General features: G+C 39.0%; 1 protein-coding gene across 1 annotated transcript in view; it reads left to right on the forward strand.

Annotated features, from left to right (window-relative positions):
- LOC135107008 (proton-coupled zinc antiporter SLC30A2-like) overlaps positions 1-8464 on the forward strand; it is a 37537-nt gene extending 29073 nt beyond the window's left edge. Inside the window, exons 10-12 of the mRNA XM_064016539.1 lie at positions 796-1036; positions 7473-7614; positions 8040-8464. Of these exons, the coding sequence (XP_063872609.1) occupies positions 796-1036; positions 7473-7614; positions 8040-8043 (387 nt within the window). The 3' untranslated portion in view covers positions 8044-8464. The remainder of the gene's footprint in view (positions 1-795; positions 1037-7472; positions 7615-8039) is intronic.
- Positions 8465-15298: the final 6834 nt, after the last annotated feature.

Consider the following 15298-nt stretch of genomic DNA (forward strand, 5'->3'; position numbering starts at 1 on the left):
AGATAATACTGTTTTAAAATATTTTTCCTCACATAAACGTCGTGAAATTTTATGATAAAGTTTAAGATATGAATGCACACATATGATTTTTGCACATTCCTGTTAAATTGCGTTTATTATTATTATTGTTATTATCATTATTATTATTACTATTATTATTATTATTATTATTATTATTATTATTATTATTATTATTATTATTATTATTATTATTATCATCAACAAAATAAATTCAAGATATAGTTCTCTCTCTCTCTCTCTCTCTCTCTCTCTCTCTCTCTCTCTCTCTCTCTCTCTCTCTCTCTCTCTCTCTCTCTCTCTCTCTCTCTCTCTCTATTGATCCATCTATCTATCTATCTCTCTCCCCCTTTCCATTTAAACTTTCTAACAGCATTGAAAAACATGAGAACAGTAAAAAATAACGTCAAGTCCTACAGACAACTAGGGTTATCTGTAACACATTCCAAGTGATACGAGATCCTCACATGTTTTTACGAGTGATCTCGTGAGTTCTTTGAACCGGCTGGAATGCCAACTATTGTGGGTTTTTAAGTATGTTTCTGTGACTCTAGTAGAAATTAAAGATAATGGACCACCAATAAAAGAAAAAAAACATTGCGAGAACCTGACTAATCATATCTGTGACCTTTGAAAACAGTACTCATAAGGGAACAAAGCATTTCAAAAAGCCCAATCACGTTTATTCACCTGGTAACCCGTACATTAACTCTGGTTCGAACTAAGCACTCGAACTGAAATTAACATAATTGAACCATACCACTGAAACTCTTCCAGCCTGAGTATCAAATCGCTGATCCCATCCTGACCTTCGTGTTCGGTTTCATCGTGGTGGTGACAACGCTGCCCATCATCCGGGAGCTGGCGCACATCCTGATGCAGGGCGCCCCGAGGAACGTCAACTACCTTACGCTCCTCAACGACCTGGAGGGACTGCCTGGAGTGAGGACCGTACACAACCTTCACATCTGGTCACTCACACTAGACAAGAACGCTCTCTCGGTTCATCTTGGGATAGGTAAGTGTTTACGGTTGTCTTATGTCTTCGTATGTCTCTGTCTGTCTGTATCTAGGTATATATACTCTGTTTTTCTGTCTGTTTTTCTGTATGTTTGTATCTGTTTATGTTTGGTATATCTGTCTGTTTTACCTGTATCTGTCTTTGTTTCTGTTTGTTTATCTGTCTGTCTGTTTGCCTGTCTATCTGTGTTTGTCTCTGTTTGTCTGTCTTTTGTATGTAAGAAGGGCTCTGACCAAAGACAACAACAAAGCTTGAAAGAAAAGGTTCACTAAAGGTGCCAGTCACCAAAGAGCACAGTCGAAAAGATTATTCAAAATTATAACGTGAGGTGTGTTGAAACCTCACTCTTGAAACAGTTCAGGCCAAAGGTAGGGGAAAATTGTATGAGCTGTCTGTCTTCTTTTCACCTGTAAATACGGATGTTCGGAGGATAGTCGTACTTACAAGTATATTTGTGTGTTTTTCCCCTTTGTTTTTGTACGCGTGTTGATGAAAATATTTTGTCATCTTGGGGTTTGTTCGTAGATGTTCTATTTTCTATTGCTTTTATATTCTTCTTTTATCTACATTACATTATTGATCTTAACATATTTTTTCCAGATTCAACTATACGTCACAATTTCCAACCTTAGCGTTCAAGCTTTGGGAAACAGTAAACTTGATCCTCACTTAAGAATTCTATTACCCAGGAACCGAACAAACAGACAGCCGCGAGTAGAACCAGGGTAATAAAAATCTGCCTCTGTACTAAGCCGAACTACGAACACTGGCCATGACTCGTGGGAAATGTCATAAGTTGGGTCAACATTCGTGCCATGGGCCTGGCGAACACGGTGAACACAGCCTGGTCGTGCTCGCTTCATATGTTCTATTCAGCCCGCCAAGTTCAGCTATTTTGGCCCGCTTGCAGTGAAATGTATACGCTAAGACCGGTATCTACACCCACACGCACCCACACACACTCATCTTCCCACTCACACACACACACACACACACACACACACACACACACGCACGCACGCACATGCATACATAGATTGATATAGTAAACAAAGAGAATAAATCTTCTTATGGCATCCAGAATAAAGTCAAAGTGATATCATGGTAGTGAGTGTTACAGGTCTTCTAAATTTCATCTTTTACATAAGTCTGTGGTGCAGGCGTGGGATGTTTCATAACTCTAAGGGAAATGTTTGCCATAATTCTCATTATTGTTTGTAATTGGCGGGGTTATGGCCCATTTGAGTATCTTTCAATCTCTATCGTTATCATTTTACTTTTCCTAATATGCAGTCAGTAAAGAAGCTTTCGTATTTTGGATTTTCAGCAATGAAATAAGGAAATAGTTTTAGTACCTCGAATGCAACAGTTAAGAATTTGAGGTGTATAATTATCCCTAAAAATACTTACATTTGGAAATTGAAAGAACTACATATCTGAAGCTTTACCAACTGTATCAACGCAACCTATCACATAAAAGTTCACGTGGACAATTTTCGTCACTTGTCAAACTTTGTCTTGATGCAGAGCCACTGAGCACACTTGCGTTCCTTACAAAATATGACGCCGTACACCGCGCCAGCAAACCACGATGTGAATTCAAGATCACCCCCTTTTATTTCGTGGAGGGGGAGAATTTTTCGTTTATCTCGTTATTGAGCGGCATTTGGCTAGCATATTTACCTAATTTTCCTCTAAAGCTCTTCACCCACTGTGTGTATATACATAGATTAAGAGAGGTAGCAAAGAGCAAAAGGTATTTACATCTCAGTCTAAAGGAAAACGTCTGTTATACACACACACACACACACACACACACATACTAATAATCTCTTGTTTTAATTTATTTATTTTTTTTTCACTTAGTTGTGTTATCTTATACTTAAACACATGTCACATGTACTAACTTATAGCTGCAATTGCCCGTGGCCTTCTACTTCTTTTCTTATAAGAAAGCCACTTATTTTAGATCTAGATACATTTATGACTGGAAAATTGAATATATAAATGGAGTCTAAAGTAAATATTGATCGACGTTGCAGTATCTCTCTCTCTCTCTCTCTCTCTCTCTCTCTCTCTCTCTCTCTCTCTCTCTCTCTCTCTCTCTCTCTCTCTCTCATCGTAGCTTCGTTTTTCTTTTTACAACAGGCCTTTTCTAACAAACTTTCTTTTTTTTTTTTATCTAGCGAATAATTTTTTTTCTGAATTTGTTTTTTTGCTTTTGGTTTGCCTTACTTATGCATAAAAAGCCTATAGTCCCTGGCTGGCACACAACAGGGACGGTGGGATACTCGTGCAGTAAAGTGACCTGTCAAAAATAATAAACTGCACGCTTAACGGAATGATAAAAGATATATATAAAAAAAGTAAACAAAAGAATAAAAACTAATTAAATGAAACTGACAAACAAACAGACAGACGGACCGACAAACAAACATGCAACGTGACGTATTCTTTATGGGAAAAAATCTCTCTCTCTCTCTCTCTCTCTCTCTCTCTCTCTCTCTCTCTCTCTCTCTCTCTCTCTCTCTCTCTCTCTCTCTCTCTCTCTCTCTCTCTCTCTCTCTCTCTCTCGACGATGAATGCCATATCCAAAAGGTAAGCAAAAGGGAAGCTCCAAATATCGCAAGATTAAGGATGTCTTCCAGGTGTTTAGATACGCCCCCTCTGAAGCAGTCCACGCCGGGGAGAGACAGGGAAGCACACCAAGGGGAACTATTTGAGATGCGTCCTAGTTCAAGGGATGAAGTGAAGATTTCGGTTAACTGTTGCAATAATAGGGCGGATGGAATATAAAAATGCGTGCAGTAGAAAGTTTTGTGCAGTGTGGGAGTGGAAGTTGCAAGGGAGGGAAGGAGTATGGCGTGTATATAGTCTTTCATTGTTGTTTGCTGTATCGCTTCTTAATCACAAACCACTTTGAGATGCTTTATATTTCTTTTCATTCAATAGTCATCTCTAACCCTGTCAAAAAATAATAATAAACTTGACTGGAAATTCGGGAATCTACACATTCCTTTTTTTTTTTTCTCAGATAGGTATTTGTTAAGATTCTGCACAATGTTTTCGTTGTCGGTTGGTACATATCGCTGGCAAAGGATTAAAAGAGCAGTCGATTGAAAATACTGGCAGGAGATAGCAAGAGATCCATCATCATGACAAGCTGTGAGGGGTCGAAGATGCAGGTAAAGGAAGGGAGTCGATGAATTTAACAGCCCTGGACTAACTTTCATAGGAGCGCTGGGTGAGTGCAGGCCGCCCCGTATATGAAGAGATTATATGATATACGAGTGCACGGATCGCCCTTGTAAATCCAGCACGTGGCAAGGGGAGAACTGACACCGGTGATACAGTCTGAAAAGCTTCAGAAATGTAGGAACTGATTTAGCAAGAACGTAGATGATAGATTTTCATGTAATACCTTTAGTGAAGACTGGCCACACCACTCAGTATAGAGGAGACAGTTGATGAGTATTAGCAAAGAAGACACTTGCCTGAAAGGTTGTATCAACAGAACAGCTTGGAAAATAGAATTTTCAAGCAGTTTTCACTAATCTGCTCAAAATTATTTCATAGAAAGTCAGAAGTTAATTAGTTCGTCGTGAAAAATATAATGTTTATATAATAAAGATCAGTGACAAATAACAAAGCACAAGATAATGTCATCGGCAGAGGGAAGTAAATACAACATCGAATACAAGTGAGACCACTAATTAACAACAGGAAAGAAATGTGTGATAGACCACGACAGAATCGTCTACTACAAGAAATTTACTCCCTGACACAGCAACAATACATCAGTCGCATGGGAAGCAAGACAAAGGTGACAGAGAAGGCACCATTCATCGGACTGTAGCAGAGATTTGTGCCAGACTATGTGAGAAATTCCTCAGATTAAGCAAACGTTGCATCGAAGCTTTATGACCTATAGTGGAAAGATTTAAGAAAGTCAGTCGCCAGTACACTGCAAGTGATAACATAAAACATTACGACTCCGCAGAAGATTAAATTTTTCCAGTTGACACAGATTCGTAAGCTTTAACAAGATAAAAGAAAAAATAACGCTGTCTCAAAATTTAGCCCGCGTTTGTAGTTTTCTGTAAATGAAGGTGTTTCTCTTGCCAAAGTAGACGGCCGGTGCTCCGTAATGTTGCTAATACGTGGAGGGCAAAAGTTCAGAGAGGACACAGGGAGACCAAGGCGAGGCTTTTGAGACCCTCGCCGCCCCATATATACTTTCCAGGAATCGTCTCGCAGCCATTAACATCTGGAAAATGACGTTCATTAGGCGTGAAAAATTAGCCTCTTAATCTCGGAGAAAAGACTCCATTTGATAACCAATTTGCCTCCAGGGAGCAGAGCAAACACTGGGTGCTGAAAGGTGGGCCCCTGGGGAGACTACCGCACACACACACACACACACACACACACACACACACACACACACACACACACACACACACACACACACAATCTACTCCCACTTTTTACGTTTCATTCTTGCACTTCCCACCGTTGTGTATTGTTATTTATGTGTTTTCTTCTTTTTTTTTTTCTCTCTTATACTTATATCTACTTAATTCTCTCTCTCTCTCTCTCTCTCTCTCTCTCTCTCTCTCTCTCTCTCTCTCTCTGACTCCCCTTTTGTTTTCTTTACCGAAAGGAAAGAGGGACATAAGATCACAAATCACGCGTCAAGTGTTCAGCGGCGCGTGTCTGCAAAAAGTGGGGAAGTTTACGTAAATGATATCTTTGTTTCCATAATTCTTTCTGAAGGACCGATACTTTTATATATTTTTTTTCATTTAGATTTTCGTAAATCAGCTTAGGGCAAGGATAACTGATATGGTGATTGATAATATCTCAACCCTTTCAGTGCTACGGTCGGAACACTCAGAGTAGTATAGAAATATAATTTGCATGGGCATATGGAGAATAGAAAAAAAATAAGAGGTGTATTTTCTATTTTCTATGCTACAAAACTGATTAATATAGTTTAGTATAAAAATATATGTCTAAAAAATGTTAAGTGATTATGGGAAAAAATAGCTAGCACTGAAAGAGTTAAACACGTAAATTTTGGGAAATGAGACGTTTATGCATGGTTCAGTAAGCTGCGTCGACGAAAGGAGGGAGGAGACAGTGGGCGTGGCTTCTAGACTAGCTCATCCTATGACGACTACGATTGCGTTTGTGTATTTACCTCTTGGTTGAAAAAGCTGAAACCTTCTATTTAAACATTCTTCCGGAGCACTGCTTGGGGGGATGTTTCTTTTCATAATAATTTACTTCACATTTCTTGATATTTCTGCATGTGAAAATGAAAAGCTTAATTCTATTTATGTTTATCTAGTACGAGTAGGAGACTTGTAATGGCTGCGACCTCCCGCGGGAAGATACTTAAGAGGGTGGCGGTGAGTGAGCGGTGAGCGGCGGTGCAGGCTTAACAATAACCCTCGTGTGTCCTCGTGTCCTCTCTGGCTGTTTCCCTTTGTGTCTCAGTAATACCGTAGACCAGCTTTAACTTTTCTTCTAATAATATATTCCTTTCCCGTACAACACTGCAAATATTCTTACACATGAAATATATTCAATAATGAGTCTTTAGAATTCTCAGAGTAAAGCAATTCTTGACTCGTTTCTCTTTCAGTTACATATCAGTCTTGGGAAATTTTACATCCACTACCAGCTTTGGATACCTTTTTTTCAATTTCTGACCAGTGTAAAAAGAAACTACTTAATCATGTTATTCTTAATGGGAGCGGTCTACTCTTATTGCTGACCGTCACGAAACACGGACATTTTTTACCTTTTCGCTCCATTTGGCGGCACCATTCATAGCTGCATTTTGTTCTCTCACACCTGTAGTATCTTCAGGCTCAATAAGGCTGCGGTGCTCCTGACACTGTGCCTCTGTTGGGTGAGAGGACAGACTATACTGTGTCAAGGCAAATCGGGAACTAAACTGATGCTACTCGATCAACAACGTGTATTTTTTGTTTCTTTCATTTATTTATTAACATGTTTATTTGTTTAGTTCAGGAAACAGCAATTACTTTTCATTTGTTTTTAAGTTGAGTTTTTATTTTTTTAGCTTATAATAATTTTTCTTCCGTGTAGAAATCTAACTACTACCTCTTTCTCACGTTACCTTAATCTTTAATACATACTCAATCCAGCCAATTTCTTTCACTTAACCCAAATTCATTAATTATTCTTCATTGCTAAGCACCTCCTTATTACCTTTTCATTACTTTCTTGTATACCCCATAATAACTAAACGACCGAACTACCCTTCATTTAATTGACTTTTATTAGCTGTACTTTACTCTTCCCTACTTTAATTTCGTTTATGAGTACCTTCCTGTACTTTCCATAAACATTACTGAGTGGACGGAACATCAATACTAATGCTTCTCTTGCGGCGCCGCAGATCAAAGCTTCGACGCGGAGACAGTTCTGGACGAAGCTCAGAGGCTCATCCTGAAGAACTACCTGGTCTATAACTCGACCATCCAGATCGAGCGCTACGCCAGGGAGATGGACACCTGCAAGAAGTGTCAAACGCCCGTCAGGTGAGAGTTGTTGGCCTATACGTGAGCAGGGAAACTTTATGACTCTCAGAAATAGACGGTTAAATTTTGGTGTTTTATATGATGTGAACTTTTTAGGATGGAAATTTAATCCTTTTATTGTTATACATGTTCTTTGTTAATATTCATACCATAAGGATATATTTGAATAGACACAAAAGAAGGAGAAAATGAGAATAAGAGGTCAATTTTTTTCTTAAACTACAGAACTTTTAAGAGACTGTCGTACAAAAATGTCTCAAAAGTTATAGATGATTATGGGGAAAGTAGTGAAAGAATGAATGAATATCAACCAACAGAATTTTTAATTAAAAGAAAACTACGTGTTATTCTGTGCTGAGTATTATTTAGTGCTGACTGAAATCATAAATGCCTTACATGATTTATGATTGTCTCTGTATTTTCAGTTAATACGAGTGAAGCCTGGAGAGGAGTCAGCGGTGTCAGCAGCGGCAGGTATAATCAGACAATAGTTAGGAATCATTTTCAAGTTAAATCAGCACAACTTATTGAAACAGGAACAGGAGTATGCGTGATGGTGGCAACGATAGTGGCGGCAGTGAAGGACACACACACACACACACACACACACACACACTTTTCCATCTACTCTCCACACTTCCTCTCGTCGTTGTTCATATTGAGTTTCGAGTTTTAGTTTCAGTGTTTTATTTCATATTATTCAAATTAATTAGTTCTTATCTCAACACGTATTCATTATAGTATTCATTATCTTACCTAAGTTAAGATTTTGTTTTTTTTCAAGGGCTATTTTTTCCTTATGTTTTCTTTTTATTTTTCCATGTGAGTATAATAAATAGTTTGGATCACAGGCTGTTTTTTTTTTTTCAATGGACTTTTTGAAATTTGTTGTTATTGTAGTTGTTGTTGTTGTTGTTGTTGTTATTGTTATTATTATGATGATGATTACTACTACTACTACTACTACTACTACTACTACTACTGTTCCTGCTTTGAGAGGCGTGACGGCGATGATAACGATGATAACAGTGAGGATGAAAATAATGAAGATAGTGATGACGATGACAATGTTAAAAATGACGATAGTAAGAACAGCAACAGGAACAACAACAACAACAACAACAACAACAACAACAACAACAACCCTGAAGGATCCATTAAGACCTCAGCACTAAGGCCTTGGACAACACCCCGACTGCCGCCTAACCCAACCCTCCCACTCACCCACTGCCCCTCCATACCCCACCCACTCTAACGTCCTTAGTGTTACCGGGCGGAAGAGAGAGAGAGAGAGAGAGAGAGAGAGAGAGAGAGAGAGAGAGTCTGCACTAGTCTGGTCAAGCAAGTAAACATGTGATTTGTAATATAATTTGTCTGTTCTTATTACTTATTCATTATTATTCATTTCCTTCTCATCTCCTCGTTCTTCCTTCCATTACTGTGCCCTACTTTATTTCCTTGGCATTCCTATAACCTCACTACTTTATATTCTTAAGGATTTATTATCTTCAACTACTTCCAACAAGCTCTAATGGCAGTTACTGGAGATTTCAAAGGATGTTTTCATGATTCTGACGATGGCTTGTCAAGGATTCTACATCATAATGAATAAAAGGTCCATCTATGAGAATATGACTACTCACCCCTTTAGTCTTTTGTTAAATAGTTCTTATGAGAGAAGGAATCGTGTAAGAATGCAGGTCATTATGTATTTATGACATATTGAGATGCTGGAGTTGATATTTTTGTATCAGATTCACGTAAAAGGAAGTGAGGGAGGCGGTATGGTGGCTATGTACACACACACACACACACACACACACACACACACACACACACACACACACACACACACACACACACTCACACAGTAATTAAAAAAAAAACACCAGTTGAATTTACCGCAATAATTAAGTTCCCTAAACGAAATTTTAATTAAAACACGACTAAAACTGTGGAAGGTACGTGGTAAACTGCGGTGACCCCGTGAGTTTGTACGCGTGTCAGCTAACCTTTCTACACTTATTCCCTTACGTGGATGCAGGTGAGGCAAGCATGAATACATTCCCCAAGCTATGCAGGAAGTGAAGCTCTTGATTCTTTCATTGCTATGGCTTCTCTTAATAAAATGGTTTGGTGTATAGTTTGATTTCGAGACATCACTGACTGCCAAACAGTGATCAAGTAGTTATTTTTGTTCAGTGAAATAGTCTTTATTCGAATGAAGCAATGATAATGAAATAACATTATTGTTTTCATCCGGAGATCCAGTTAGTTTAGTTTACATTATGATACGTTGGGTTAGGTTTGGTTTAGATTAATTCAGTTAATAAATTTCACTGCTGATTCCTTCACTGTTTAGATTACGATTTGAAAAACAGCATATTTTGCCCAGAAATCATTAGTTATAAAATTAGCAGAATATGGTTACGAGCAAAGCGAAGATTACTTTCAAGCTTTTTCTTTCATTTTCAGCAGCCCGGCCCGACCGTAACGCTATTCAAACGCTAATATCTCGGGAACTACGCCGCCGATGTAACGAAATTAGCGCCACATAATTGCACTATCAGTTTTATATGATATAGCTTCATCTCTTCTATTGGGTGAAGTCAGTGAGTAACTTGTAAAAATAGAAGGGTGTCGAAAATGGGATTTTTCAAAAACTACTCTACCAATCTTAGTGAAACTTAAAAGGTGTCATGTTGTTATAATTTTAATAAAACTCCTTATGTCAACTTTCAAGTAGCGCTGCGCATGCGCAGTCAAAATTCCAACTTTCAACTAATTAACTGATCAAACTCTAATTTTGTTGTTAATAAGATAAATAAAAGCATGTCAAATTTGCAACACTACAGCGCATGAGCAAAATACATAATAATTTTAGTTTTTTTTTAAACTGACCGTCAGTTTTCTGCAATTTTCACCAATGAACACCACTGAACACATAATGAAATTTCCTATCCAACGGTATACAGCACAACCAGTGGCCTCTCGCAGAGTTTTGAGCTAAAGTGATTTGAATATTAAGCAAGTGCGAGATGTGCGGGGTGCCTGAAATTGCCTGACCCCCGTCCCCCCCCCTCCCCTCCTCTCTCTCTCTCTCTCTCTCTCTCTCTCTCTCTCTCTCTCTCTCTCTCTCTCTCTCTCTCTCTCTCTCTCTCTCTCTCTATATATATATATATATATATATATATATATATCTTATTGAAATACCCCTTCCACAAATGCATTACTGACAGCTTCCGAGGCGTTTTGCTGGTTTTAATGATTCTCGAGTGGAATATCAAGTATTATACTTTGATTATTGGTCACAAGAGTAAAGATTACGGAAGGCGGCATGAGCGGCGTTTACTGGAAGGTTAAGTGGAATGACTGACATTTTCAAGGGACAAGACGCTGCCGCTCCCAGGAGAGGGGTTGCTGGACTATGCTTCATCTCGCCTTTCGTGTGTCTCCCTCAAGGCGGCGCGTGGTAATGTGACAGCCTTTGGGAACCAGTGCTGACGCCCACCATCTCAGATCAATGGCTGTTGGCACTGAATATCTTACAGTCATACACGGCACGGCTAGATCAACGAGACTTAACAGAAGAAAAATATGCGAGAAGGTATGATGGCTCAATCAGTGACACTGAAGCGAGGATAAAACAGAGGAGGGAAGGTCAATAACCACTTTTTCTTCACTGATACCAAATAGCGCTCATAATAAGGCTCGCATTCTGAAACGTGGGATTTCATCAAGACTATTTCCAAAAGCAACGAAAATCATTGATCGAATTCTCGTTTTTTGTTTTTTTTTTTTCATTAACGATGTAGAATCCTTGTTAAAATATCACTCACATCACGAGAACACCATAAGAAATCACAACACACCACAATAACCTCAATGAGAACTGTAAGAAGTTGTCAGGACAAGAACGCGGAGATGCTTTAGAATAATGTAGTCCTGAAAGAGCGGCGCGTGGACGGCGTGTTGTTGACTTCCACGCCACTAAGGGAGCCCACTCGTAACACTCTGCCGCTTTTTGGCATATCAAGTAGAAGACAAAGTAGTTCACGTTGTTCATAGAATATCGCATCACATTTCCTTCCCTACATTTCCCCTGTAGAGTAGGGAAGCGATAGGTGAGTCAATAACTCTCGCTGTTTTTGTGACCCGCACTTTGTGAATGTTTAAGTATTTGCTGTTCTTCACGATGGAATCCATGGTAAACTGTTCTTTTTTTATATAAGATCGGCACTGACCAAAGACAAGAAGAAAATGGGAGAAGAAGCCCTACTAGAGTCAATCCCAAAGGCAGGTCAAAAAAAGAGGTATCCAAATTTAGGTAAGTGTCTTGAAACCTTCCATTTAAAAGAGTTTAAAAGTCATAGGAAGGAAATAATACAGAAGCAGGCAAGGAGTTACAGAGTTCACCAGAAAGAGGGATGAATGACTGAGAATACTGGTTAACTCTTGCACTAGAGAGGTGGACAGAACAGGGGTGAGAAACAGAAAAAAAGTCAGTCACATCACTAGAAGTATGAAAGTACCTCTAAAAAAAAAATCCCAATAACTTTCACAAGATCCTGTCATAATGCATTAAGATAGGGCGCTGGAACGTTAAAAAAAAAAATAAGAAGATTACAGATAAAACAATGTTCATGTGATTCGAGGCGGAGAGAAGGCAGCGGAATCAAGTATGAGCATGTCGGCTTGAGTTATGTAGTTAGTATGCGAGTGTGGCGCCTCACTGTGATTGCCCAATATAGGATTAAGAAGGAAGTCGTGAAGCTGCTGCTCTCTAAAGGTATGATGTGTATAGAAGAAGACTGCCAGGAGCTGCTTTGTTTACCTGTTTGACTGCACGTAATTCACGCCGCTTTGACACGAGTGAGTTGATGTTTTTACGCGCGTATTTTCCCTTCATATGAAACGCTTACACCGGGTTGCTCTATGTTACACTTGAAGGACATGTCTGGCCAGCCACTGTTCGCCTCACACGCGCTGAACTGCTATGGATTTATAATGTTTGCTTGCACATTTCGTCACCTGCTAGCCAAAATAACACTCACTCCATCCCCTCCTCTAATGCATAATAATACAAGCTGGGGCACACTCAAGGAAAGTATCTTGTATATTTTTTCACCATCGAGACGCACGTTATTTTTTGCACCCAGGGACACAAGATTCCAGGGTCAAATTCCGAGGACTCTACAAATCTACATACCTAACTTCTTACTATATCATTATTTACCTACCTATGCTACCTACGTACCTTTATACATACGTGCATAACTGGAACAGACCAAGTAGTCACGTCAATAGTGCCGGATCGGTAGAAAACTCTGAAAGAAGATTAAAGTACACTTAGGGGCAGAGCTGATAAGTGCATGCAAATAGGTACCTACGATCTATACAGGGAGTAATTAACGTGCAGATATTCAGACACTTCGCAGCTTCCCCTCGCCAAGTTGTACATCACGCCTAATGATCTAACAATAACGCCTCCACGAACCTCCCGCAACACACGCTGAACTAATTAGCTTTAATGTTTTACTGAGTACTCACATTACCAGCAGGACTGAGGTGAGAGGGGGGAAAACAAAGGAGAAGCAATAGACGCCGCCTACGCACGCCCAAGTCCGCTCTTCCACACCCAAATTCTGTGTAAACACATTATGTCAATTTTCTTGTCAATTTTGCTACACATTTTTCTTACGTATCGTGAAAAATGACTCGTCTATCTTGGTATATTTTGTATATTATAGATGTGATAATGGATATGAGTTTAGAGAGAGAGAGAGAGAGAGAGAGAGAGAGGAAGAGATGAGAGGAGAGAGAGAGAGAGGAGAGGAGAGAGAGAGAGAGGAGTGAGAGAGAGAGAGAGAGAGATAATAGACTCGTTGTTCAGTAGAGAAGCGAATTGTTATCCTTTGTGCCTCCCTAACCATTTCCATCTTTTCTGTATGTTTTTGCACCTCTCTCTCTCTCTCTCTCTCTCTCTCTCTCTCTCTCTCTCTCTCTCTCTGCTTTTCTTACTGTAAGTTTGTTTAGTGATCCTCTGCTCCCCTGCATTCCTTCATATCAAAGGGATGTGTTGGCCTTTACTTGTTTTTTGTATCCACTCTTCAATGTCTCTCTGTCTCTCTCTGTCTCTCTCCCGTGTCTGTGATGTGCTCGCCTCTAGGTCACTTGACTCGTATCTTTTAGGTCACTAGTGGCTTCAACTTCAATAATAATGGTGATAATGAAATAGTGTTGGTAGTGTTGGTAGTACTGTTATTTTTTTTTTTTTTTCAGTTACTTCAGTGGGGTTGTTTGTGTTAAGGTTACTGTAGAAAATGTAATTGTAGAGTTTGTCTGTTACTTTGTGAGGGTATTGGTAAGTGTTATGGTAAATGGTGATGGTGGTGGTGGTGGTACTGGCAGGTATTATTATTATTATCATTATTATTATTATTATCATTATTATTATTATTATTAGTAGTAGTAGTAGTTGTAGTAGTAGTAGTAGTAGTCATGTATAGCTACTGTTGCTGTAGTTTCTATTACAACAACAGCATCAATAACAACAACTATTACTACTACTACTACTACTACTACTACTAATCCTACCACCACCATCACCACCACACACCACCAGCACCACCATAAGCACCACAACCACCACAACCAAAACCACCACCACCACCACCACCAACAACAACAACAACAAAATAAATAAATAAACAAATAAATAACACTACCAAACAAACAAACACCACAACACACAAAACCAACTAACTATAACAGCAGTACAACACAAAATAACAACTATGACTTTTTACGTACACCAACACCCCCAACCGACGCCCTCCCACCCAACCCGCACCACACACTGACCAAATGACGTTAAATCACAGATAATAAGCGGCGGGGCGAGGGCAGCGGGAAAATACAGTGTGTGATTCCTTTCTTTTTATTATTTTCATTTTCTTTTAATGTGGGTTTGGGTGGAGAGTGTTTATTCCTGTTTACGGCGCGGTGTTGGTCCTGCCCTCTGCTCCCGGCCTGGATTAACGCCCGGATCCAGCACCGAATTACCAGCTAATGGCGGGATCAACCACACCAAGCGGCCACCTCTATACCCCACTGTTTACGTGTCAACGATTTCCACTATACGAGTACATATGACGCATGCGTGTAATGGTTTCCGATATTTCAATGTGTGTGTGTGTGTGTGTGTGTGTGTGTGTGTGTGTGTGTGTGTGTGTGTGTGTATGTGATTTTTTTTCTTTTTTTTTTTTTTTGCTTTTTCTCTTCAACAAGTGAACATCTGGGTTTGAGTTTTATTTATTTTTTTGTTCTTTCTTTTTTTTTTTTCTTTTGCTACTCACTTTTTTTTTGGGGGGAGGGGGTCAGCAATTCATTTATTTTTTTTTTTTTCAGGAAGTACATCAATATTTTTCTTTTCAGATTTCATTCTCTTTTTCTTCAGCAATTTGTTCTGAGTTTTGAGTGCCTTTTTAACTCAATTTTCTCTCTCTTTTTTTTTTTTTGCTATCTATACAATGATTTAATTTCTATTGGTTGTGCACTGACATTTCATTCTTTTCACTTTTAATTTTTCTCATCACATTTTTTTCTCTTGCTTTTCAGTGTAAAGATTTGAGTTTTTCTTTTTTTTTCTTTTACTCCTCCCTTTTTCATTATATTTTTTGGG

The sequence above is a fragment of the Scylla paramamosain genome, chromosome 14 (genome assembly GCF_035594125.1).
Source record: "Scylla paramamosain isolate STU-SP2022 chromosome 14, ASM3559412v1, whole genome shotgun sequence".
In the NCBI taxonomy this organism is placed as follows: Eukaryota; Metazoa; Arthropoda; class Malacostraca; order Decapoda; family Portunidae; genus Scylla; species Scylla paramamosain.